Source organism: Chaetodon trifascialis, chromosome 6, assembly GCF_039877785.1.
Source record: "Chaetodon trifascialis isolate fChaTrf1 chromosome 6, fChaTrf1.hap1, whole genome shotgun sequence".
NCBI classification, from domain to species: Eukaryota; Metazoa; Chordata; class Actinopteri; order Chaetodontiformes; family Chaetodontidae; genus Chaetodon; species Chaetodon trifascialis.
Window position 1 is genome coordinate 8,472,943 of NC_092061.1, and position 26,933 is coordinate 8,499,875.

The 26,933-nt window shown below is 43.1% G+C and overlaps 1 protein-coding gene across 1 annotated transcript in view; it reads left to right on the top strand.

Annotated features, from left to right (window-relative positions):
- The window catches only part of coro1ca (coronin, actin binding protein, 1Ca), a 33,065-nt gene extending 8,304 nt beyond the window's left edge, over window positions 1–24,761 (top strand). The window contains exons 2-11 of the mRNA XM_070964124.1: window positions 6,065–6,261; window positions 17,884–18,006; window positions 19,138–19,267; window positions 19,502–19,683; window positions 19,839–19,958; window positions 20,267–20,371; window positions 20,500–20,645; window positions 20,854–20,911; window positions 21,049–21,291; window positions 21,909–24,761. Coding sequence (XP_070820225.1) covers window positions 6,067–6,261; window positions 17,884–18,006; window positions 19,138–19,267; window positions 19,502–19,683; window positions 19,839–19,958; window positions 20,267–20,371; window positions 20,500–20,645; window positions 20,854–20,911; window positions 21,049–21,291; window positions 21,909–22,028 — 1,422 coding nt within the window. The 5' untranslated portion in view covers window positions 6,065–6,066 and the 3' untranslated portion in view covers window positions 22,029–24,761. The remainder of the gene's footprint in view (window positions 1–6,064; window positions 6,262–17,883; window positions 18,007–19,137; window positions 19,268–19,501; window positions 19,684–19,838; window positions 19,959–20,266; window positions 20,372–20,499; window positions 20,646–20,853; window positions 20,912–21,048; window positions 21,292–21,908) is intronic.
- Window positions 24,762–26,933: the final 2,172 nt, after the last annotated feature.

The window sequence follows — 26,933 nt, forward strand, 5'->3', positions numbered from 1 at the left end:
TTTGGTGCAGTCAAGTGTCCAACCACCGTAAGCAAGGCAGACAATCATTCACCTTCATATTCCTCTGTCCCTGATCTCTTTATTGGGTGAGTGGGGGTGATGATACCTTCTGCCCTTGTGTTTCATCAAGGGTGGGGATTAGCCCCTCCATGCACACAGAGCGGAGCAGAGAAGAGACAGGTGAAGTGAAGATAATATCGGTACTGGTTACAAACAGGCTCAGTAGTGAACCACATGCTGACAGATTCTGTGTTTTTGTGGTCTTAGCTGTCCAGAGAATATTTGGTTAAAACAGATCAGACATTGTTTTCTGTGAAATGATGTAATGTAGCCCCGGTGCGTTTTATGTGGAGTGAGAAGCGAGCCAGAATCATAGCTTAGTAACTGTAAGCACTGACAGGCCTGTCAAGCTTAGCATTGCTCTACATGTTGATGCGGTGTGCATGAGGCTCTAAGACGAGCGTTACTTGATCTCAAGAGTTTGAAGCATGGTGGGTTTTTTTTAAGTCTTTGAAAAAGCTAAAACACAAGAGCGTACACTTGAGGAGTGCATTAAACATTGTCTTTTTACTGCTCTAATGTAAGATGCAGATGTTAGCATAGCTGGCTAACTGGCCTACTAGTTGTAACCAAGCATTATGTCCAAAGAAATGGGTACGTTTTTTATTGAAATGATCTGCCATTATCTTGTCAGTAAACTTTCCTTTCTTTCGTGAAATTTGACTCCTGCTACTCTGTGCTGCTGTGTGGACCTCAGTTCTTTCACTTTGGAATTATTGCATTAGTAAGTCTTGAGTCTAGAGACTTTTTTTTTACAGTGTAACTGATTACTGACTGTCCAAGATGACTTTTACATGTACAAAAGCACAGACAACGATGAGTCAGCCCGGTGGACGCTGAACATTAGTGGTGTTAAGTCTCTTTTCAGTTTTGGTGGCAATGCACATGACTTATTTGGTTCTTATGTGGTTGGTTTTTACAGCAGTAACATGTGATATTAAACATTTCCTGCTGTTTGCAGAGCTACAGGATGGTGTGACTGGGGATCTTTGTGAAGGCCCAGACTGACCTCAAGAATGCAGCGATTGTTTGTCTTGGCTAGTCACACTATTGTGGCGATAAAACAGCACATCTTATAAAAAGCTCTCTGCATTAAACAGTGTACTGTGCTGCTGCTAATTAACAGAGCCAAGAGCAACAGGATAGATTCACAGCTGGTTCTGTATTAAGAATGGGGAAGGCTCAATAGAATTTACGTGGGGTAGGAGTGTCACCATCGTGAAACTGTAACCAATTTTGTGTCCATGTGACTTTTGCGGACATCAATTTTTTAAATTGGTTTAGTATTGACCAAGAACACTGCAGCCACCAGCCATGAAATGGGCTGCAGTGTAATCCTCTGGACATTTGTGCACCATCAGTGTACATCCACTAAAAGTGCTTGTTTTTCACCAATGTCTGACAACATTATGGAAAGGATCCCCACAGAGATAGACCTTTCTGTTAAAGAGTAAACTCCTTTTTGTCCAACCAGAAACAGCTGTTATATTGCTCTCATCTAAGCCACCAGATTCCATTTACAGAAACAGTCATTTTGTCATCATAAAACACACTTCAGACTTGACAGAAACAAAATTAAACTTGCCAAAATCTTCTTGGTTTGTCTTTCCACCATTCCAGCAATCGCCACCAACTCTGGTTTGGTTGAAGTAAATCCTTAATTCTATGAGTTAGATGTGAGATACTCGAGAGGAGTGAGAGAGAGAAGCGGCTGGGAAAACAGCTTGTAGACCTGGAATATTTTCACGTCCAAATCAGGAGTTATTTACACTGGATATTATGACTGGAGAGACTTAAATATGTCAGACTTCAGCAGATTTTCTCAGTTAAAAATTGGTAATTACCAGGTAAGGGAAATCCTGCCTGATAGGTTGCCCGTTTGCCACCATGAAAAGATGTGGTGGTTGTTGGAAAATGACACATTTCCCTTAAATATTCCAAAGTTGGTTTAGATTTCTGGTGAGACATAGGCCATGAGTCATTTTATATCTGTAACACCTAAATTATCTCTGTCAAGGTTCAATAGTTGAAGGAAAGCATCAGTGCTAAAACCTTTTAGAGAAACCTGAGCTTATTAAAGTTTGTCTGGTTTTACAAGACGAGAAGTAATTCCAAGCGGAGATGTAACTAAGTTTAACAGTTTGCATTTTGACATTTATAAGTTACCTTTTGTCCTTGGTTGGTCATTTCCTTGATGTTGCTAAGCAGCATGACTGTTTTACCAAACATGTCTTGCAGACAGATTGCAGCCAACCAAACTCCAATCACTTGCCAGTGGTGTAGTGATATACTTCATATATTTCAAGTTTTGACATTATTATTTATTTATTTTTTTTGCATTTGTTTATCTCACTTGCTTTTGCAATGTAAACGTCTGTTTCCCATGCCAATACGGCCCCTTTGAATCTAATTGACTAGAGTGGTGCATACAGACAGGCAGAGGCGGCTACATCAGAGCCAGAGTAGCAAATATAACCCTAACCTTTTATTGTCTGATCTAATACCCAGCATTAAGAGCAGTAACAGAGCAGTCACTAAACATTTACAGAGATGCAGACTGGCAGGAAGAGGAATTGTAAGGTACTTAACCCCTTGATGGATAGATGATGGGAATGGCGAGGACACTGACAATCACCATCTTCATTATATGTACTGGCCCGTTGCCACATCCTTACTCTAGTTCATCGAGTTATGTAATTCTAAATTATTGTTGAGAAACACATTTTCACATCTTAGCCCAAACTCAATACATCTGCAACACTACAAATGATCCTAATAGATTCCCTGTCTTACTTCTGCTCATTAAATTGCTGATGAACCGGTAATGTCCTCATAAGTCAGTTATTGCTTTGCTCATTTTGCTGCTTCCCTTACAGGAAAAACACTCACTCCAGCCAAGAGAGCATATGGTTCCATTAGACAACCAGTGGGGGCTGGCTCTAATTGACCACTTGCAGTGGCCAGCAATTAGCCTGACAATCATTCACTTAAAGATTTATGCCAAATTCAACTTTCCTCCAGTCCCATGACATATTTTTCCCCAATATCATATTTTGAAGGCTTTTTATTCCATGTTTGTTTAAGTAAATCATGTGAGACCAAGGAGATGAGCTGAAACCTTGTGGTGCTGCTAATCTTTGTATTTTCTGACAGAGGAAGGAATAAATCTCCGCTCAGTGTCTTAATAACTTTTGAAGCTGAATTTCCGCAGTGTGAAATTTATATCCCCGATTGGAACATTTGCCCTATAATACTTATACGTTATAGACTATCGTAAACCCTGGTCGGACCTGGAGTCTTAAACTGTGAAGACATGCCCATGGGTACTCACTGCTCTCTGATGAGCACAGAGGGGCATAATTATATATTAGTTGCTCTTTGACAATGCATAAAACCATGTCAGCAGAATGGGAAATTAGGGTAATTAACCAAGTCGTTCAGCACAGTGGAAGTCAAAAGAAACCAAATTCATGCTCTTCTGGCTGATTCTAACAAGGCTATGCAGCAACCTGCTAAAGTCCCAATCTGTTCTGTCTCATTAACGGCCGTGGTGTTAAACATTTGGCAGGCGAATCGGTCGATTGTTCAAATAACCAAAGCCGTTTCACCACTGCGTCGGTTTATGCATAAGCACGCCTGCATCGGCTTATTGCGAGAGGTGAATGCAAAGAGGGGGCCTTCTACCTGAGGGCAGACACCGTCATGTCCGTCTTGTCTTAAGCCGAGTATACACTGTTTGTTATTTAGGATTGCATGTACAGAGAGAGTTCATGCCAGACAATCAGCACTAATGCACCCATGCTGTGGAAAGCTGCCCTGTGTGTGCCTACAGGACAACTACATAAGAGGAGAGGATAAAAATGATCATATACATACTGTACATATTTACTAATTACCTATAAATAAGAGAACCTCGATCAGCCGACAGAGTAGAACTTCCCATAACAGAAAACAGCAACGGTTTCTACTGAAACCATAACAAACATTTTCTAGCGACCTGTCTCCCTCTCGACAGGTAGCTGATTTAGGTGTCTGTTCACACGTAGCTTCTACTTCCAAGATTATGTGACAAATCTGTAGCTCCAAAGGTAAGCAAAGGCCCACTCCTCCTGAAAAAGTTGTCCTTTTTGAGTGTTGACTCAGACAACCCTCACATTACTGTAAGGATGAACGACTCCTTTTACATACTTGAAATGCAGTCGTATCTGATTATTAAGGTTTTCTCAGCAGCGGCTGATAATGACATGCTGTGAAATTAGAGAATTAGCTTTAAACATTCATATCAGAGTATCCATATTTGAAGTATAATGCCTCTACCGGGATTTCTGGAGATGACAGGCATTTGTTCTTGGTCTGAGTCAACCTTTCCCAGAGTAATCAAATTCAGTTTCCTCGACAAATGCACTTCTGATCCAGATAAATTTAGAGGAGGATTTACAGAATCTTACGTAACTCAAGTGAAAACGGGAAAATCCTCAATTTAAGGAGGATTAACACTTAAGTGTCATAGTATCTAGTTTGAACAGTTTTGAGTCTTTTATTGGAGATGCCAGAAATAAGCAGTTGTAATGACTGACGTGTTTTACAGACCAGTTGGCCTGTTAGGACACTCCCACATCCCTACAGGAAGAACTTCCTGCTTGTGTTGTGATCCTTGTCATGTCGGAAACATGCCATACAAGCATTTCTTGCTCACTCTTTAACAGACACACACACACACGCACAATGGAAAACCACCTCCAAAACATATCCCACATCCTGTGCTGTGATTTTATCGTGTTGGTGATTCAGGCTGGAAACTGTTGCCATGTGCTGTGTCAAAAAATAAAAAAAGATTGAAGAGCTTCACAAAACCAAGACCGCTTTTTGTCTTTCTTTAGGTTGCATTGGAAGTTCTGGTCGATTATGTGAAACTGGCCAGCTTTCCATTATCTTTGGAAGTGGTCTGTTATTGTAAGCACTGCACTTGGACTTGGAGCTTTTGAATGGGCTTGTTTTCCAAAGCTCTCTTGTGTGCCAGCAGATTCTTGTCTTGGTGAAGATTTTAGCTGAACCAGCTACAAAGTCTGTTTTTGTTTGGGTTGGGTATGTCCTATTTTCCTTTGGATGTGGCTCCTTCTAAGTGTGCCACATATAAAGTATGTTAGGGTTTCAGATGTTTAATATTTGGCACAACACAACGCAGGATGAAAAGAAACAACTAGGCAGTGCAAAGAGCTTGAAGCACTATGAAATATCATGCATCTTTTTGTTTTGTTGTTTATTATTCATACGCTCCATCTTTGTGACTTTTGAAGCTCTTGAATACTAGTTTTTGCAGTCATCAAGATTATTAATGAGTGAATTTGTACCACTTTTCCAGGGGACCAATGCCTTGTTGGAGCTGCTCCCCAGTGTTGCGAGTGAATTGTGGTGCACTGCTTGCGTGTATTGTGAATCCTAGCCAACAGAAGAATTAAGAGTAGTGAAGCAACATGTAGAAGGGTCTGTGTCAGAGCAGCAGGACCCTCCTTTAAAGAATGAAATAATGAATCTGCACCATCGTACTGCACTGTAGCATCATCACCACCTCTCCACAATAGGATTTTATATTCATATTTGCCAGCTACAGCATGCGTGGGGTAACATTCTTCTTAGAAATTGTCAGCACCACGATGCCCAGAAATTCCAGGGAGACCCCTGAAGCAGGGAGTAGTAATGGTTTGTTAAAAGGCACACTCAGAGCGAGAGACTCAAACACATCTGCCAAGGGAACGTGTCAAGGAAAACAGCTCACATATGATCGTTTTGCTGCAGTTTGTGGATGAGATGACTTGTCTTTTCAAGTCTATTAAATGGCTTTAATCCTGGTTGGTTCATATAGCAGTTCTCTGTCCTGTATATTTGTATTATGCTTACTGTGGCTTTAAACCTATTCACTGATGCCTTCACTTCAACATTGTGTGTCTTTGAATGAATTTGCTCGCTAACATGTGTTAAATCCTCCTCTCTGCTCTCTGCACAGATATGAGACGAGTTGTACGGCAGAGCAAATTTCGTCACGTCTTTGGCCAGGCGGTGAAGAATGACCAATGCTACGATGATATCCGGGTGTCCAGGGTCACATGGGACAGTGCCCTCTGTACAGTCAACCCCAAGTTTGTTGCCCTAATTGTTGATGCGAGTGGTGGTGGAGCTTTCCTCGTTCTCCCTCTTCATAAGGTATGTTTATGGTGTGTCATGTGGTAATGTGCTGTGTGTGTGTGTGTGTGTGTGTGTGTGTGTGTGTGTGTGTGCGCGTGTGTGCGTGTGCGTGTGTGTGTGCGTGCGTGCGTGCGTGTGTGTGTGTGTGTGTGTGTGTGTGTGTGTGTGTGTGTGTGTGTGTGTGTGTGTGTGTGTGTGTGATTGGACAGAGCAGTCAGAGCTCCCTCTAAAACAACGAGATAAAGATGAACTGGTTGTGTAATCATTTTTGCATTCACTGCATTTTTACACCACATCAGTAAGGCATGCATTGGTTAATCAGAGTTTTAGGTAGCAGATTTCTATATTTTAAGCACACAGTCATGCCCTTTATAATTTAAATGATGAGTAATGGGGCGAACTGCACATTTAACTCACTACTGGTTAAGCTCTAAGAACGACAAAATTCTCTGTATGGTATCTGTTCTGTCCAAAACTTAAGATTTGTGCCATGACATGAATTTATGTGCAGAAAAGTTTGAAGTTAATATGCATTGACCTTATTCTGAGAAAAGTGGTGTAATGCTAACCTTTTAAAGGCATCATGTGTCTTTTTGATTGTGGTTATGCATGTGATGCTTTTGTTACAGATGATTTAAGTGGATCAAATTACTTCTGGATATTTTTAGATGGGGGTGGGGGAAAATCTTGATATTAGAAAGGGAAGAAAAGCCATGCTTTCTGAGGGATTATATTTGGACTGACATGAACGCAAACAGAAAGCACTTAAAAGGTAGAGAGAGTTCAACTGAAAATCTTTGTTCCCCTTTTTATTTCTTGAGAGTAACGGGCTATTTCCCGTGTGTTGTGTACAGTAAATAATCATTTGCATTGGATACTTTGCCATTTAAAGCTGGACTGCTGACTCTTCTTGTCAGTGTACATTGGGATTAATGTTTACCAGCCGGCTGTTTAACACACCCTCATGTGTACAACAGAAACTACTCCAAAGCCCTGGAGCGAACAGTCTCCTGATCCTCGCCTCCATATAAGGAATCGCTCCACTCTAACTGGAGTTACTTTTGGGTTGGGCAAGACGGCATTTGAAGAGTGTTTAGCTATAAACAAGTTAGCTGGGTGAATACATCCCTCTGTTTTGTTTTAACCTTGCTGTCATAATTGGGCTAATTAATAGAGGTCAAACTGCATCCAACAGGGGGCTCTGGCATGTACCCCAGAGAGCCCCTGGGTGCCATTATAGTTGATAATGGTGAATTGTTGGCTGCTGGTCTTCTGTTTGGCAGCTCCAAGCGGTAGGCTCTGACACTGTGAGTGACATAAGTACTGCAACACTGTTGACAGACCTAACCTGGGCCTGTAATTAGTGTACACCAGTACACTGCCATGTCATCTGAGAAAGCTCTGGCATAGGCGACCGGATCCTCAGGCCTGTCATCACACAGCTTACACATCTCAGCACCTCATTCAGTACTGGCCTTGTGCTGGAGGTGGGCTGCGAGCTCGACCGGTTTCACACTCCTCGTGCCCTCCTCCCTGTGTCTGTGTTTGAATGAGCTCCCCTCTGCATGCCATGTCCCGGTACAGTAATGGTGTGTCTATTGAACAACATCTACTTTCACTGCAGCACTAAAAAGTTGTGAGACTGAGGTCTTTATGTGCAGAGCAAACCTCTGGCCATTTCCTCAAGTGAGAGATTAAAAAAGCCCTTTTGATTTTTAGATCTTCCCACATATGAGCTGGCAGGCGTGATACAGACTTCACATTTAGTCTTTTCCTCATTTCAACAGACCATGCATTGAGAGACTGGGGCTAAAAGGGGAATGCCATGTTATTTAAGAATTATATGATGTTGTGTATGTATGTTACACTGTGGACAGTGTGACCAGTATGCATTGCCACCAAACCAGTTTTGCAGCTTAGCATACGAAGAAAAAGTGTTGATGGGACATAGGAACAACATTCATTTCAGATCTTAAATTAATGGCCATTCCCTTTTTGATCTGTTTGTTTTTTCTTCACCCATTTTTGGAATTTGTCAGCATGGTATTCTCAAATGATTTTTACTCACAAAGCAGGTCCATCTGGAAATCTCAGTATAGCGTCAGCTGGCAAAAGTGGGGCAAGTCTGTTCTTGCAAACGGTGTGGCTAGAGTGCACTGCAGTGCGTCCGTAATACAGAGTTGTTCTCAGCACTTGAGATCATTTCAAATGAACTGAATTGAGAAGGACCATGATGTTGCCTTAATTAGTAAATTGTTCAGCTAATTTGTAAGTGAATCAGTATGTTTTTCCATTGGTTATTGTGCTGACTGCACAAAGTTTTGCTTTATGAGCTTTTGTCAGACACCGCTCTGTGCCTGATTGAAGGGGACTTGCAGTTTGAATCACCTGGCTCTCATTTCATTTTTGTTTCAAAGCCACACATCCCCTCAACTCCCCCACCCTCCCACCCCTTCCCGTCCCTAATGTGAGGGTGCATCTGTCCGGCTCACCCATCTGCCTATGCTGTGTTGCTCCCAGTCTCTGTGGGCAGCCAGCTGCTCAGGGCCTTTGTCCTACGCTTACTCCCAGCGCAGCCCTTTGTCATTACCACACTTCGACTGGGGGGGAGGCAGAAGTGTGATGATGCTCCTTCCCCCTTCACAGTTAAGCCATATGCAACCGTGCACCATATTTATGCAAAAACAGTAAGAGAATGAATAACTCAAAGTCTGTACTCCCTCTGCTTATGCTCTGAGTAATCTCCCCTTTGTTATAATTTGATGTGTCTGGAAATGGACAGAAAAGTGTCTCTTGGAGTTCAGGGGTTGATGTCGTGGATCTGTGACCTGACCTGAGGTCTGAGCCGCATTTTGAGTAGTCAACCAAGGGAGCCATGTCTTTGTGTGACACAGTGGGTGAGGTTATTGCGGCAGGCTGCCGTGACTCAGCACAGCCATGAGTATTGTTACTTCCTCCTGTCAGGGCACAGGGATTTATAGAGAGGGCATCAGATGTCCAGCTCAACATGTCATTCCCTTGCCTCATGCTTTCAGTCTCCCCCTTTCTCTTTCTTAGCAGGATGTCTGCTAATTTATTCCCTGATTTCCATATGAAGGAAGCTGTGGGAGTGAATGCAGCTATCAAGTGTTTGGTGAAACATTCCTGATAATTCCTCTCTGCTCAGCGTACGAGAAGCAAAGTCTCACTAAATCATTACAGTTGTTGTGATTTATATCCTTAACCAGGAGTGCCTTATTTGATTTAATCAAGCATGTCATTGTTCGAAATGTGATGCTGTCTATCTTGTTTTAGCCATCAGCATCCTTTTTTTTCCCCATGCAGACTGCTTGTTAGTCAGTTGTCAGCGTTTTTGGTTTCCTCTTTTGTCCATTTCTTTTTAAGATCAACTGAAACTACAGCCATAACACCACGTAGTGAATTACTTAACCCAGAAGGCATGTTCAATGTTCGGGCTTCAAACACTGCCTCTGTACAGAAAGGATGATCAGATGTGGAGTGTGTGTTTTATTTGGATTCAATCCCTCAATGCTCCATTCATCCAGTGCTAAACCTTTGCTGTTAGAAATCCCTGGGTGTGTGCACAGTGACACATTATTTCTGTTCTGTCTCACATACGCCAGTTCGGCGTTCGGCTGCTAACTAAAGCTACGCTCTGTCTCTACACACAAAAATACACTGGGTGTGCATAATATCCATGGTCTTTCCCCATACTTTGGTCAGTTTGTGTTCCAGGACCTCTATACTGCTTAGTTGCCTCTGCCTTTGCCGCTTCTGCCGCTCAGTCCTGCTGACTGCAGATTTTACCATATATGGTCATTCACTGCTCCCTGCCTGACAGCCTTCCAAGACCATTTCCTCCCTGCCCTGCCATTGGCTGCTTCATGCAGTGTCAGTACACATGTGAATTCTGGGATAGGCTGAAATATGAAGAGCGGCCAAGATGAGAGAACTGGGTTGAAGTCAGATGTTGTCTCTGTCACAGAGTCACCACAGTGCCGTATTAAAAGAATTATTAGAACTCGATAATCAGTATGACGGCTGGATTAATGAATATTATTTAAAGATTCCAAATAATGAACTGAGCCCTGATTGCTTTGTTAAATAAACCAGATTGTTTTCTTTAGCTGCAAACCTCAGAACAAAGCTGTGGTGCTTTTTAATAAGAGCTGCTGTGTACAATGTCCTGATGCATTTGAAGTCTGCTGCAAAAGCGCAATTCTTCATTCACATGTCGCGTGTTTCTCCACTTTTTCTGGTCACAGTTGCTGGACTGTGTCACAGCCTGCACTAGGAAGACAATGGGGAGATGTGGAGACACTTTGTGTCCAAATGAGCATCCTTCACAGGAATACAATCTACTTCATAAACTCTCAGCTAAGAGATGACAGATGGCCCTCCTGATTTTCTTTAGGCACCTTTGATTTGAGATGTCTTAAAGGTACTTCCATGGACCTACTGGAAATAATAACCCCTTCTCATCAGCCATCAGCAGTCAGCTAGTCGTGCCTTTAGGCTATGCAAATGCATTTTTTTGTTCAGTGGTCTTGTGTTGCAGGAGTACATGGATACTGATAATACATGTGGTTCAAAATTTCAGCTGACCCAAATACTTCCTACAGTAGAGCAACCATTCTGTTTTCAGAAACGGCGGACTTGTCTTAGATGGTATCTGGAATTAATACCGTGACCTAGATTCACCAGAAATATACAGAATATCTATAGGACATCACTGCATAGGTACGTCTGCTTTGTCTCTTTAGCTACGTACAGCTCAGGTTTCCAGTCAGTCTGTAGTGTGCTGCACTGTATTGTTCCTGCCCTATCATACAGACGCAGAGACTGGTAAAAGTGGAAATTTCCATAGAGCTGCGAGCAGCACTGGACAGCATGCAGACCCTTCAGTGGTGTGCATGTGTGAATCACATGTTGAGCTGCAAGGAGAGGAAGTGTGCAGGCCTCTTGTGTGAATGAAAAGAATGTCCTCTCTTGCCTTGAGGGAATGTTGTTCATCCATTTTTTTGTGTGTCAGTGTCGTGCTTTGTATCCGTCGTTGTGTGATTCACTCTCAGTTTCTGCGCTCCTAGTTGTTGCCATGCAACTGGTTGTTTTCTAGGCATCAGACATTCCTCGCGGAGGATACAAAAGTCTGTCGTGTGGTTATGGACATGTTAGGTATTCGGCTGCACAGTTTAGTCCCTTGCTGTTGGTGTGGGTGTTTTTCTTTACACTGGTGCATTTGATTTTTTTTTTTTTTTTTTTCTTGTTCTGTACAAAATCTTGTGTGCTTCCTATACCTGTGGGCTGGTTGCCTTGGAGTTGATTTCTGGCTTGGTTGGTTTAGTCTGTTCAAGCCCCTTTTTTTGTTTGGCTATGTTTTGTTTTTTTAAGCAGTGTTGTGAAAGCGTGACATTACTGACAGTCCTATGAAACTGTTCACCTGCCTGCCAAGGTGTGAGTTGTTGATAGATCGCAATCCTGAGGACCGATTATACAACTGAAGCAATCTTCAACACTCAACAAATAAAATCACTCAGCAGAATGAATATTTATGACAGATTAAATTAGGTGATTTTCTTGTGATTTAATCTGGTTTCTGTTTAGTCAAATCATACAAGAATTAGCACTAGGTTTTGATAAAAGGAAAGAGAATCAGAATCGATAAAATCTTGATATGTCTTGGTGTTAACCTGCTATCTGGCTTCGCTTTAGCTTGCTGGGTTGGTAGTCGTAGTCGACAATATTATGCTGCAATTTGTCAGTTTTCTTTTGTTCTTAATATGTGTAACCAAGGTATGTTTTCCTGCCCTGTAATTAGAGGAGCAGCGAGCAGCAGCTGATTCTGCACAGGTGTAAACTGCTTGCTGTCAAATAGCTATCCGCTGATAAATACCTTTATGTTGAACTTGCTACAGATAGAAAACGCACAGATGTCTGGTTGACAGTCATGGTTGTCACTTTTGACAATGGATGGATGCATTGAATACTATTAAGATATTTTAAAATGTGGTGTAGGTGGAGAAACAATGCTTGTGTAAACTGTCTAAATGAATGTGGGATGCTTTCAAGTGCCCTCCGGCGTTTTATTGAGTTTTGTCGCCCTCCTTTGTCTTTCCACCCTCATTAGCAGTTTCAAGGATTGCTGTCATATTCTTTTGTTGGTGAATCTATGGCCATCTGATGCTAATAGACCTCTGAATTGCAGGTTGAATGTACTCAACAGAGTGTGTCATGAGTTCCTGATATGAGACTCCAGTTACAAGTTCATCCCTGGTCATCACTTTTCAGAGTTCGGGTCTGCAGCGGTGGTTTTTTGGCATCACTGCTAAACCAATGAATTACATAGAACTGTCTTACATAGAGCGGCACGGTTGCACAGCAGGTAGTGCGCGTGCCTCACAGCAAGAAGGTCGCCGGTTCGATCCCCGGGTCGGGTGGGGCCTTCCTGTGTGCATGTTCATCCCGTGCATGCTTGGGTTCTCTCCAGGCACTCCAGCTTCCTCCCACAGACCAAAAACATGCTCATTAGGTTAATTGGTGACTCTAAAATTGCCCTTAGGTGTGAGTGTGAGCATGAATGGTAGTCTGTGTGTATATGTTGCCTTGCGATCGGCTGGCGACTGGTTCAGGGTGTACCCCGCCTCTCGCCCGTTGACAGCTGGGATAGGCTCCAGCCCCCCCGCAACCCCAAAAAGGGATAGTCGGGTAAAGACAATGGATGGATGGATGTCTTACATAGAATAGGTATCGAATTAAGTTTCAGTTTGCTTTGACACCTCTCACTTGTGCTGTCCTACAGTATCTCTTTTCTCTTTTCTGAGTAGGCGTCAGTAGCGTTAAGCTAAATTTGTGTCTCTAACTGAAGTATCTGTTTGCACAGCAGGGTATTGTCCAACATATGTTTGACGTGGTGTGAAAGGGGTCTAAACAAGTCCTGTCAACACTAGTTCTAACGAAATCAGATATATTTCATTCATCTTATAGTGCTCCAAACTGATTTGTTGTTTTTGGGACATGAATCTGTTTATACTGAAGTAAAGTTTGAGGCAATCATTGAGCTAATTGCCCACCAGCACTTACAATGATCTAAGGGTCTTATTTTTGACCAAGCCACCACACATTTATCACATTTTATCTGCCTCTCCTGAGTGACGCATCATAATGCTCGTGGTTGTTATGCAATTTTCTGGTAGATTTTTTAGCTAGAATGTCTCGCGTTAAGACAAATACAGACTTGCACATTTGCCTGAAGCTCCACTTTTTTCCAGAGGTACAGAGGCGGGAATGCAGCAAGTTGCTACAGGTTAACTTACCTGCACTGCTGCACTCGGGTGATACCACTGCAGGGAGGCTTGTGTTATGAAATTTCTTGTGTGCCGCCTTGGTTGTTGTTTCCACTATTAACTGGCAGCGCAAACAATTTTATTTAGGCTCAAGGCAAGAACCATTTGTGTTGACGCTCCAGACCCTGGAATTCCTAATCGTGTATATCAGACACAAACAGCATTAACACCTCAAAGGGTGCCATATTTGACACCCTATCGGCCCTCTTGCTCTCATTAGTCATACCCATACCAGAGCTGCCCGGGGCCGAGGTGTGGAATGTGAAGAACGCCTGGCTCTCTGGCCGAACCGTCTGTCTCCTCTGCCCTGCCCGGGTTGATCAGGAGGTCGAGCTGCAGAGCTTAGCTCAAGTGTTACTGGGGTGTCAGAGTTCATTGGTGCAAGTCAAGCGTAGCAACTCATTAAAGTATAGATTGTTTTTTTTTTTTTTTTTTTTTCTAACCTTATGCTGCCGATTTAAGAGTGTTGATGGAAAATTGTAGAAAACTGAAAATAAAGTGAAAGAGGTCATGTTGAGTTGACATGTGGGATGTGCTGGGAAGTGTCAGTCTAAGTGTTGAGGTCTAAACCCTGATTGCTCCCATTGGTGGTCTCAGTCTTTGTGGGACAGACCTAAAACATGAATGTATGCTTATCAGATATGTTCTGTTTACATAATTGCGTTTAAACCCGTCATAAGCAATAAAATTTCACAGACCACATGGTTTGTGTACAGTCAGTCATGAATTTCTGAGGCTAAATGAGTTTTACTCAACATTTGTAGTAAACCTTGATGATATGTTAACATACCCCGTCTACTCCCTTTTTGTCTTATACACAACATTGCTGGGTAATTGCAACAGATCTTATGGTTTATGAATGTCAGTTTAAAGCATAGTTGCAGCCAAGTGAACATTAAAACCACAGTGTTTCATTAAGTGTTTGTGCATAGTTTAACATCCACCCATCTGGATTATATACCATAGATGTACACACCGCCAAAGCTTTACAGCGCCGGCTGATGTTGAAACAGTACTGACGGTTTCATGGCATGATACTCAGTCATGCTTGGCATTTGTGGGCTTGCAGAGTTTTGTACTAGTCAATAATAATTAGCATTTTAAGTAATTACTGCAGGAACAGTAGCATTATTAAAGACAATTAAGTACAGTTTCAAATGACTTTTAGTCGATGACTCGTCTTATCTCTGTGAGCAGTTTGTTTGTCGTCAGACTTGTTTATGCTGTTCCTGTTGCTACACCTGGTCATCTGTGTCCTTCCTGCTTTACATCCTGTTCCTACTGCCTTCAGGAAATCATGTGCAGGAAAAGTCCAGTGGACTCGGCTGTAACACGCATCACTACTATGTGAGATGAAGTGAATATGCACGGATATGGCTAATGCAAATATTTCGTGTTATGTGATCAACAAAATGAAAGTGTAATATTGCAGTAGACTCTGCTGCAAACCGGTTGGTCTCATATTCAACAGCGAGGTTATCTGATACCGGATGGCGTCTCATGCATCCTATTGACAGCAGTGTCAAAGTCTGCTTTCTTTACTCTCAGTGTCAGGGTAGATTTCAGGGTGTGTTCAGCAGTCAGGGTGAGGGTTAGACTAGTTCTTGTGATTTTCACATATTACACGTACACACACAGTACAGAGTACATTCTCACATACGCTGGACTTTGATCACTACGTTTGGAGTCGGAGTATGTCTCACAGCCCAACTCTGCGTCACTGGGGTGACTGCGTGGTTGCAGCTCTAATATTTCTGTCCGACGCAGTCACTCACTGTGATTTGTCTAGATGTCTAGCCATTGTAGGACTGTACTGACCCAGGATACCTATGTATCTGATAAGTCTCACTGAATATGAACAGACCTTTTGAGATGAGAATCGTGTTACCTGGCAATATCAGACACACCACTGTGTGTGTTGTGCTCTGTAATAGCAGCAGGTTTTAAGTGCCCTCTGCTAGGCTGCATTATCTGTTGTAGCAGAGGCAGGGAAATGTCTAAGAGCAGGGGTGCCTGAGCAACATGACACTCATATCCTGCACTGGACTATCCCTCCAAGGCTCTTACCACCATCCTCTGCTTGCCCCAGGGTTTTTTTTTTACCAACATTAAAAAATATGAGAGCCACCCTGTCAGAAGTGTGTGTTCAACAAGCACACAACAGGTCAGTTTAGTCCAAACTTTCTCCAATTAAACAGCTGATGTGAACACGATCTGTTTGCTGCGAAACTGGATTAACGTCTTTGTTCATTTGCTGCTCTTTTGAAATTCTGAACATTGTGTTTTGCAGACAGTGAAATGCACCAAGAGGCTGAAAGGCCATTATTTAGCGCTTTCTGTATTTATCTCTCTGACAGCTGCATCCTTTTGAAAGCTTTAAGTCACATGTAATCATTTGGCTACAAAAGCCATAATGTACAATTTAGGGTGAGCTTGGTCTCTTTGGAACTTTGAGACTGTCACTTTACTCACACTAGTAGCCCTCCCTTTGGTAGCCACGACTCACCGACTAAAGTAACATACAGCTCTTGCCAGTTCACCTCACTACTGTTTCACAAATGCACTTAAACTGAGCTTGTTGTTAAACTGCTGGTCTGAGTAAATTGTTGTAAACTCACTGGTTCTCGGGATCTGTTTTTGATGTCCACACCAGGTGGAGGAGCTCTAAGCTGCAGTGGAAGAGGACGACTCAGTAACTTAGTACAATAAGAAACTGACTAAAACAAAAAAGTAATAAAGAAATGAAAGCAATGACATGACATGCAGTTGCAGGGAGCAGTGTATTCAGGGTGTTGGTCAGTCAGTGACAGCTGGTGTCCCAACGCAGTGCTGGTTTTTGGTCAAGAAAATGCTGCTTTGATTGTGTGAACTCCAAATGTGTTTGGAGTAAACTGTCATAATAAATCCTTTGAGTGTACTGTTTGGCTATTTAGCACATCATACATTTTATGAGAACTACTCTGTTGTTTGGATTAACGTTAGTAATTGTTTCCAATTATGCTCTCATAAGGTTTCAATCTAGTTTTGGTTGTACCTCTTACTCATTACTGAGTATACAGTTCTGAGTTTTCGTAGCTCTTCTCAAGCCATTATTGTTGCTATTCCCATTATGGCAGAATAGCTGTGGGCAGTGACTCTTTTCTTTTTTGTATTAGGGAAGCCATCATTCTTTAAATAGGGCTGCAGCAGCAGGACTCTTTCCACAGTAAGTGACATCATCTCTCCGGCCCTGCGGTGGTACTTGGAGTCAACACGAGACAAGGGTGTGTCTCAGACACCCATCCACCACTGCATGGACTTGTTAAGTCACCTCAGCATGCAGAGAGAGCACCTGCGTCCCCTGGTTCACAGCGTTTGGAGGTCAAATCCACCATCCGGCTGATTTTAGGAGGATAGAGGAAGGATGCACAGTATAATTGTGTGTGTTTGTGTGCATCAGAAATTGTAGCTATCCAGTCCATTAGTTGTGTAAGTGTGTTATGTAAAGGGCGCAGTTTAGTGTTTGATTCAGGGTTACTATTTTGAAGTAAGAAGATCCTTTGGAAAACTAAGCATCTGTTGGCACGAGTCGACTGTATAATGACGTCACCACTAATAACTTTCCTTAATTACTGTGGGTGGTCCAATAGGGGGTAAATCTAATCTCAGTTTGCTCCTATGAGGCACCAATAAAACCTAGCTCTTTTCTGGCTGAGCGATGGAGTGAGAAACCAAGGCTGGTGATTCTCTGGCTTTAGGCACTCAGGTTTTTTTCTTCTCCGTGCTCATAATTTATTAATCAGCCATGTAAGAGGACTCAAAATGTAAAAAGTTGCAGTTGCTCTTATGTAAGTGCTCTGTCCTAACTTATATTATATATTGTTGTACAATCAAATATCCAGTGTATGCTCTTTCTTCTAATGTTTTGAACTATGTTTAGTTTGTGCATGAGGTTTGTTCTGGTTTCTTTAGATATGCACAGTTTGTCAAAGTGACTTCCCAATCCTCAAACGAAAAAGTATTTTGTGTGTCAGATTCAATAAAGCAGCTGTACAACATTTTTTTTTATGTGTTTTGTTGGATGTGCAGTGAATTCTGTTGTGTCACCCTCGGTTCTGACTCTCTGCTCAGACAGCATCACTCACAGTGCCTTTTCTTAATGTGTGTGTGTGTGTTGTGCAGGTGGGATTTAGGATTATACTGTAATTGTCCTGTTTCAAATCATCCTCACTCCTCCAGCATAGACAATGTCCTCTAAGCAGGACCAAACTAAGACTAATCTCATTACTTGCTCTGTTGTTTATCTTTGTCTTTACAGACGGGACGCATTGACAAATCCTACCCTACAGTGTGTGGTCACACAGGCCCGGTGTTAGACATCGACTGGTGCCCCCACAATGATCAGGTCATCGCCAGCGGCTCTGAGGACTGCACAGTGATGGTAAAGTTGGCGTCATCCTTTACACCTGAACTCAGACTTTTTTTTTTATTGGGGGAAAAAACGGCACACATTCTTGAGCCAATAAATGACAAGAGACTACATGCTTTTATTGCGAAAGGCCAGGCTGTTGTAACGCAGGGATGGGTGCAGGCCTCACCCTCTGGATTAGATTAGGCTCAAATATGTGTTGTAGGAATCAGAGCTGGGGAATGATTTAGCTGTTTATTGAGCTGAGGTCACCGACTTTTTTGAGACTGTAGTTGTGCTTTCCTCCATATGTCCTTATTTGGGCCGTGAAAGGCTGAGATTAGTGTGCAGCTGTTTACGTTTGCTGCTGCCACTTCCTCACCTGAAAGTCCTGACTTCCTGTTAAACCCACTCTGAATCACTGCCATATTTATTTCATGTTTGCAGAGGTATAAGCCATGGAGTGAGAGCTGTCAATGGTTCCTCTCTTCATAGCATTTGACCTTTTGAAAGGAAAGTTTGCAGCCTAAATAGGCTCTTGTAATGTTTAAATTAGGTGGGAGTGGGCGTATAACTGGCGTGTACAACAGATTGGAAGAGATGTGCACCATGATGTGGATATCAAGAGAATGCCCTTTAACACAAGTGACTTCAGAAAAAACACACAATGAAAGACATCAACAACTGAGGCACTGATTTGTTGGACTTCCACAATTACTGCATCTTTAGGATAGAGCCCTGCTACCCTTCCAACATGTGGAGAAAAATAGCTGTAAGGTAGTGGCAGATTGGTTTGAAACAAGCTGGAAGCATTTTACAGAAAACAAAATCCTGTTGTAGAGCAGCTGTTCGAGAAGGTGCAGCACACACACACACGCTGATTGGTTCACTGTATTTAGCTAAATTTGACTGTTTATCCCATCTGCCACTAAATCATCCGCTGATGTGAGCAACTGAACTCTTGCCCGCTGCTGCCCCCCTCAGGTTCCTTTTGGTAGCTACCATTTATTGTTGTCATTGTGCAGCAATACAGTTGGTAGGTTGGGGTTGACTGATTTGCATTAAAATCTTTGACAACTTCTATGTTTGACAAATGCAAGGGTGAAAATGAGTGTCCCTCCAGCAGGCTTCACTGTCCTGACTTCCTGTTCATGTCCTCCACAGGTGTGGCAGATTCCTGAGAATGGCCTCGTCACTTCCATGTCTGAGCCAGTGGTGGTACTGGAGGGCCACTCAAAGCGTGTTGGCATCATCACTTGGCACCCAACGGCACGCAATGTCCTTCTTAGTGCAGGTAAGAGCTCTCTCTTTGTGTCCTTAAGTCTTCGAATCAACGCTGCTGAAATCCAGCCGTCCTCAGAGTTAACCTTCGAAACTTGCTGAAATTCATTTTGAACACAAATCTTCAGGCTCTAAGCATATCTCTGTGTTGGCAGCTGAGACAAAATACTGTGTGTGACGTGGCTGCGACATGGCTGCACAGTGCATTGCTGTCCTGCTCACCTCACCTTACTTACTCTGTTGTCAGGTTGTGACAACCAGATCAAAATCTGGAACGTGGGCACAGGTGAGGTTCTGATCAACCTGGACGACATGCATCCTGATGTCATATACAGCGTGTGCTGGAACCGCAACGGTAGCCTTATCTGCACCTCCTGCAAGGACAAGGCTCTCCGTGTCATTGACCCCCGCAAGGAGACGATTATTGCTGTAAGCAGTTTTCAAAGATGTATTTGTTGGGGCATTTTCTCATTTTTATTTCAGTCTCTCTGTTGGGTTGCTTCATTAAGATTGCTTCAGCTGGAAGGCCTGCGTTCAGCAACCTCGTCCCTTAACATTGTTGACCTGTAAACTCTTCCTCACAGGAGAAGGAGAAGGCGCACGAGGGTGCTCGACCCATGAGGGCCATTTTCCTTTCTGATGGCAACCTCCTCACCACAGGCTTCAGTCGCATGAGTGAGAGACAGTTAGCCCTCTGGAACACGGTAAGCTGCTTCTGTATGCTCACTGCTTCACTCTGTTGCAGTTTACGTGAAACGTTAGTCTTAGAGTCACCAAAAGAAATTGTAGTACTTCATTTCTACCACAGCTTTTCTATTGTTCAGAGAGCAAACACATGCTCAATATGAATAATCACCATATTCACCACTTTATGACTTTGGAACATGCTACATTATTCACTTAAAAGTACAACCAGATTGGCTAAAAAGCACATTTTACTCAGCAGTAAATATCTGTATTCACACTTTCTCCAACTGAACTTTGATTTATCGACATGCTTTCTTATTTCCAGCAAAACATGGAGGAGCCCATAACTGTTCATGAGATGGACACCAGCAACGGTGTGCTCTTGCCCTTCTATGACCCAGATACCAATGTTGTTTACCTCTGTGGGAAGGTAAGTTCCCTTTTAAACACTCAATTGTCAAATTAAGCATTATAAGAGCTGCACAGAGGTGGAAGTCTACCCTTGATGTCCACATGGCTGAATGCAGAAATAAAAGGCGTCTTCTCGTTTCTTGACAGGGAGACAGCAGCATCCGTTACTTTGAAATCACGGATGAGGCTCCATATGTTCACTTCCTCAACACCTTCGCCTCCAAGGAGCCCCAGAGGGGAATGGGCTACATGTCCAAGAGGGGCCTCGATGTCAATAAGTGCGAAATTGCAAGGTAAGCTAAGACGGATGGCGATTCCTCATCTCGCAGACTCTGTTTTGATTGTAGTCAACCAGATCTAAGGTGGAATTCCACGTGTCACCACTAGGAGGCAGAATGTAACCATGACATAATCAGTAACCTCTCTCAGCCTAATGTCTACTGTCTGTGTTTAATAATGCATTGAATTGTGGGTAATTGGCTTGAATTTGTATGTTGCCAGGTTCTATAAACTGCACGAAAGGAAGTGTGAGCCTATCGTGATGACTGTACCTAGAAAGGTGAGTCTTCGTCCTAAGTGGCCACTTTCCACTGTGGTACTCGACCTGCTTGTTGAATTCCGGGCAGCCTGATGAGGCCTGGTGATGTGTTTTAATGAGTTTTTCTCACAGCCTGTCGCTCTGCCCTTCCCCTTCAGTCGGACCTGTTCCAGGACGACTTGTACCCAGACACCGCCGGACCCGACCCTGCCCTGGAGGCTGAGGAGTGGTTTGAAGGCAAGAATGGAGACCCCATCCTCATCTCCCTCAAGAACGGCTACGTCCCGGGCAAGAATCGCGAATTCAAGGTGGTCAAAAAGAACATTTTGGACTCCAAGGTGACCAAGAACTCAGAGAACTCAAGCCCTGCCAACAAGTCTGCCTCCCCAACTCCATCAATTGTGAGTATTTGCTTTGTAATAAACTGAATATTTCCCAGCATTAGCGCTCATCACATCATCACCAGACATCAGAGTCTGTCCTCCTGACCCACCTCCAGCTCGTCATTAATGCCCCTCACTGCTGGCCCTTTGTCAAACAGACAAGCTGTATGGTCTTGACACAGGGCAGAGTGCCGTCTGTCTTCATGAGGTGCTTTATTGAGGTTGTTCAAGTCACTGTCTGACCCACAAACTGAGGGGTCTGCTGCTGCTCTGGGCGCCTGCTGCTGGGCGTCCTGCCGCACCTCACCCACAACACAGCCACCCGCTTGCGACCCAGCCCATGTGTGTCTCTGCAGTTCTGCTCTGTAATCACAGCCCACTGGGCTCTAGTGCTGGTGAAACATGTTAACCCCCAGAGTACCAGACCCTGCCAGCTGGCATGCACAGTCCAGGACTGTAGGTCGCAGCTTTGAGACAGAAAGTGTCCCGTGCGCTATTGTGGCATAGCTTAGGTTTGACATGGGTTCAAATGGGACTGTAGCTATGTTTGTGTCACAGCAGGGTGGTTGTAGCCATATTGTGACAGAAATGGGTACAAAGAGTCTCACTGTTTCTGTCTCTCCTGTCTCCCACAGAAATCTGAAGCCAAGCTGGAGGAGATCTTGAAAGAAATCAAATCCCTCAAGGACCTGGTCAGCAGTCAGGAGAAGCGAATCATCAAACTTGAAGAGCAGATGTCCAAAATTGCCATTTAGGGACCCTTTACCCAACCCGCTACAATTCAGGACGTTCCATTGGCTGGGGGGAGGGCGGGACCAGTCACTGCCGATTTCGATGACAGTGTTTCGTCTGAGGCCTGCCTAGCAACGATCCCTAGCAACATTCCAGATGAACTTTTCTTAGCCTGCCCCCGACCCTCACTTTAACACAGGTGGAATAAGGACGTGTGGCAAATTTAGCAGAAAATACTCGACTTGCTTTTTGGTGACAAGGGACTCTGTTCCTTTTCTTGTGTGGCAGTCATTTTTTTATGTTGTCTACTTGCATAAAAAAGGTCTTACATATTCTTTTGCATTTTAGAAATATGACCAAGAAAATTCCAATGTCGTTGATCCCCATTTGAATATCCAAATATTTTTTTAAGTTGGTATCAGTGTTTCATGTTACCTTACCCTGAAATTATAATATTGCCAAATTTTGTTTACACCTCCTTAACAGTATTTCTCTCTCTTTGTGGGGACGATTCAGAACGCAAACAGGGAAGCTCAGTGCAGTAGACTGGTTACATCAGCAGGAGGAGAGTTTCACCAATAACTTACCAGGAAAATGAAATAATTTAAATAAATCGGATAGTCACGCGAGGAAGATTGACGTCTCAAACTCCGTAATTAGGAGGAAATAAATTCTGAGTGAACACATCTCGCTGCCACAGTCTACACCAAGCCCACAGATGAACATGACCAGTCTGCTGTCTGTTGAAGCTGCACTAATTAACACCTGCTTTCTGCCATTTCTGCTCCTTCCTGTCATTCTGACTGTGGACGATAGTCCACGTAAACATGCATTCCTTTCTATCTTGCTTCATTAACATGCACCGTGTGCTTATTTGAGAAACATGACAAACACATTCCACGGATCTCATCGGCAGTTCTTGATGCAGGGGAAAAACACTTCTAGAAAATTCCTCTTTCTGTAAACACTCTACTGTAGTGACTCGGTTACACTGGTTGGTTGTTGTTGTGACATTTATGTGCTGCCCGTGAAAAGACCAACTTTGTGGATTTTCAACCTCAGCCCTGCTTTGTTTGTGTGAGAGCTTCAGTCACCGACCTCAGTGTTAGGGTATCCACGGGTTCTGCTCAACACAGGAGCAGTCAAGTGCAGTGGGATTATTTTTTGTCAGCGTCCGTGTGCGAAGTGCGCCCCTTTCAGATCTGTTTTGTGCTCCAACAAGACAGGAATAGAAACAAAATGACACCAAGTAATCACACATGGACTTGACTATTGTAAACCATCGGGTGATCAAACTGGAGACTGCTACAGAAACTGGTCATGATGGACCTCAAAGGCCTAGATAGTGTGTGAATATGTGCCTCATGTCTTTGGTCTTTTGGGTATCTGTCACTATGGATGTTCCTGCTTTGTTTCTTCTTGGGGAGGGGGATTTAAGAAATGGACTCACAGTAGAACGTCCAACACTTGCCTCTAACTTGGATTGATTAGTTGGGTTATTGCTTTACTGTTAATTTTAGCCTGTGTCTTGTTCCAGCTGTGCTTATATCCCTCTTAGCACATCCACTTGTTGTTTTTTAAAGCTTATTTCTCAGTTGCCCCTCTTCAGTATACCAAATCAAGGAATCATCAAATTGTCCAATCTGAGCTGTTTTGATTGGACGGCTATGACAAAAGCTCTTCCTGATGTTTGAGGTTTGTTTCCCAGTGGGAAGCTGAGACGGGTAATGGTTCAGTCTGTTGTTTGCCTTCAATATTTGTTACCACTGTAAAGACCTGAAAGTGCCATAGAGGTGACCATGGAAGTGTTTGTAGGGGACTGTTGTGAAAGTAGATTTATGTAGTAAATGGAAGAGTTGATAGTTGCCCGGATTTAAAACCACTTTGAGGTGCTACACTTAGTGCAAAGGCTATGTTCAATGGACGCTGTTCCTAAAGTACTGTATGTCAGCCCCTGGATGACACCATGAAGCCCTGCCAGTCCACGCCACAGTACACCAGGCAGCATCACTGCTCGGGGGTGGGTGGATGGGGGGGCTTGTGGAAAGCATTGCGCCCCTGACATTTTAACACTTTCCACCTCGGTACGGGTATTCAAAACATCTTCGAAAATGATGTCAAACCGAGAAGCTGTCAGCCGAACGCGCAGCCTTTTCAGTCGTCGTGGCTTCAAGATGCAATTTGAGCAGCGCGTCGTAGAATATTAGTGAGAGGAGATCGACAGAGTGCTACAGCAACGTGGGTCTGACCAATACGACTGCCCCGTCGTGTATATCAGGCTGGCACTCTGTAGATTCCTCGTAGCACTGTTGGGTTTTGAGGAGTAGTAGAGAATAGCGATCCAAAGGGACACTGTAGGTTGGAGAAATGTGCAGTTGAAAGATAGATGTATGTTTGTAATTAAGGTCTAGAAAAATGAGTGAGCGCTGTGTAAATAACATGACCATGTTCTCTGTCATTTTTTTTTTATTTCTTTTTTTTTGTTCTGTGGTTGTGCTGAAGAGGGTCTTTGTGTGGGAGGTGGGTTTTAAATGTTTCCCCCTGTCTGTGTTCCCTGCACCTTGCCATAATGCATCTTGAGAAAAGCAGAGCCTCTGTTACGTTGGAGGTCGTATGAATACCAAGGAAGAAAATCAGACGAAGACGAACCAGGATGAAGCCTCGTGGAGGTCTGCTCAGCATTTTTGTTCATTATTCTTGCTTCAAGTATCAAACATTGATTATAAGAAAAATTAATAAAGAATTTTTAAAATGGGCTCGTTGTGGAGTTTTGAATTGGCAATTTTTGCATGTTCTCATTACTGTTAACTAGTTTTTATGCAACAGTTTGGCTCATTTGTTTTGTAATATTATTTTAGGAAGACATCAGGCTCTGGATACTTGTTAGCGGACTTCATGTTTGTTTTTTGGTGTTTTCATGAGGATTTGTTAACAGTAAGAAAAATATATTGCCAGCTTTGTCATTTTAAAGGTCAAATTCAAAATTAAATAGAAGAATAAAATAAAATCAAGTATGTTCATATTCTTTGTTTTAAATATAGCCATGCACCAACCCCGACTGCAGCATCCAAAGGCAGATAATCGGTGAATAAAGAGCACAGTTATGTGAATTTAAGCTAGCATTAAGTTGAACTGTTTCCTGTATTTTGCAGTACACTTACACGAGTAGTAGTATTGTTTTGCCATTGTTGATAATTGCATTTAGTCTATTGTATTTGAGCCACCAAAAATAACCAAATGCTATTTCAGTACATGATGACAAGTCTCTGCTGGGCTTGAATTAGAAAGCCAGAACTATTTTACAACCCTGATTCCAAAAAAAGTAAGGACGCTGTGTAAAACATAAATAATCTGCTGATAATCTGCTGATCCTTTTTGACATATACTCTATTAAAAATGGAAAAAAAGCACAAATATCTGCTTATCCTGGATTTGATGGCAGCAACATGTTTCACACAAGTTGGGTCAGGAGCAACAAAAGACTGGGGGAGTCCAAAAGCACCTGTTTGGATCGTTCCACAGGTAATCAGGTTGATTGGTTACAGGTGATGGTGTCGTGACTGGGTATGAAAAGGGCATCGTGGAAAGGCTCAGTCGTTCACAAGCGAGGTTCACTGCTTTGTGAACACATGATTGTATAAAGGATGTTACTGCATGGGCTCAGGAGCACTTTGTAAAACTTGTCAGTAAACACATTTTACGCTACAGCCCAGCTTTCTTGGAATCAGGGTTGTATTTCACCACTTTGGAACACTTGATGACACGTCTCAGTTACAGCACGAATTAGAAACCCTGAACTATTTTAAGACGCAGACTCATTTGGTGTGCTGTAGTGGTAGTTAGATAGAAGTGGTGGATTGATTGCAATAATATGCAGAATCCCTGTCTGTTGTTCTTGATTGCATCGTGGACCTGCAGAAATTGCTGCCTTGTTCGTGCTTCAGCTCTCAGACTGAGCAGCTATAATATGAACATCTCACACCGGCTGTCAAACCAACTGAATGAAATAAGAAAGGAGGCATGAGCAGCCTTAAATAGATGCCCTGCATATTTAGAGACATATCCAGAGATAAGTGCCCAGAGAGACCATGAAGTTTATATGTTCGCTCTGTACATGTGTTTCAGGATGAAAGGGGTGCTTTCTCTCCGCACTGGTCTTGTATGCCCTGCACAGACAGGCTGTAATCAACGGGGACTTAATTAGAGAGGACTCAGTGGGAGGCAGAGGAGTCTTGGGACTCGCCCCGCCAAGTACAGAAATACCCATTTCCCTGAAACATGGGACTGATGTATCAACTGCAATGTATTTGCAGTCAGTTTGAAAGCAGAAAGTTTTTAATGAGTCCAACTTTGAACAAATGATCGCACATTGCAGTAAATGACACTTCCATCCAGAATGAAGACGCTCTCTGGAGACAGTTTAGCAGTGCTCCGTGTTTGAGAAAACATCATTATGTACAGACTCTCTTCTACATGGCCGTTCCCTCTGTGATAGTTAAAAATGTGCAGTTAAAAAAAACAAAAAAACTTGAATCCCAGATGGATGTCCCATATGTGCAGGAGGGTGAAGGCTGGGAGGTTGAGAAAGAGGGAGGAGAAGCTGAAAGTGGAGGGATGGATCATCATCCTGCAGGGAGCGGACTTTTTAGAGCACAGTGTAAAAACACTCAGTCTAACTGAGCAGGACGGGCGAATGCTTGGAAAGCCTCCTGCACTCTCACTTTCTTCTCGTCAGCTTGTCTCCCCTTTATTCCCCTCTGTGTCCTCTGCACCGCGCTGCGCTGCTCAGAAGGAAAGCCCGGGATAACACACGCTGTAAGTATTTATTTCTACTCGTTCTGAGCTTAAAGTGGGCGTTCTTAGGAAAGAAAAAGTAAAACCAAAGATTTCATTTATTTCAGTCTCTGAATCCAAACTGACAACATGTT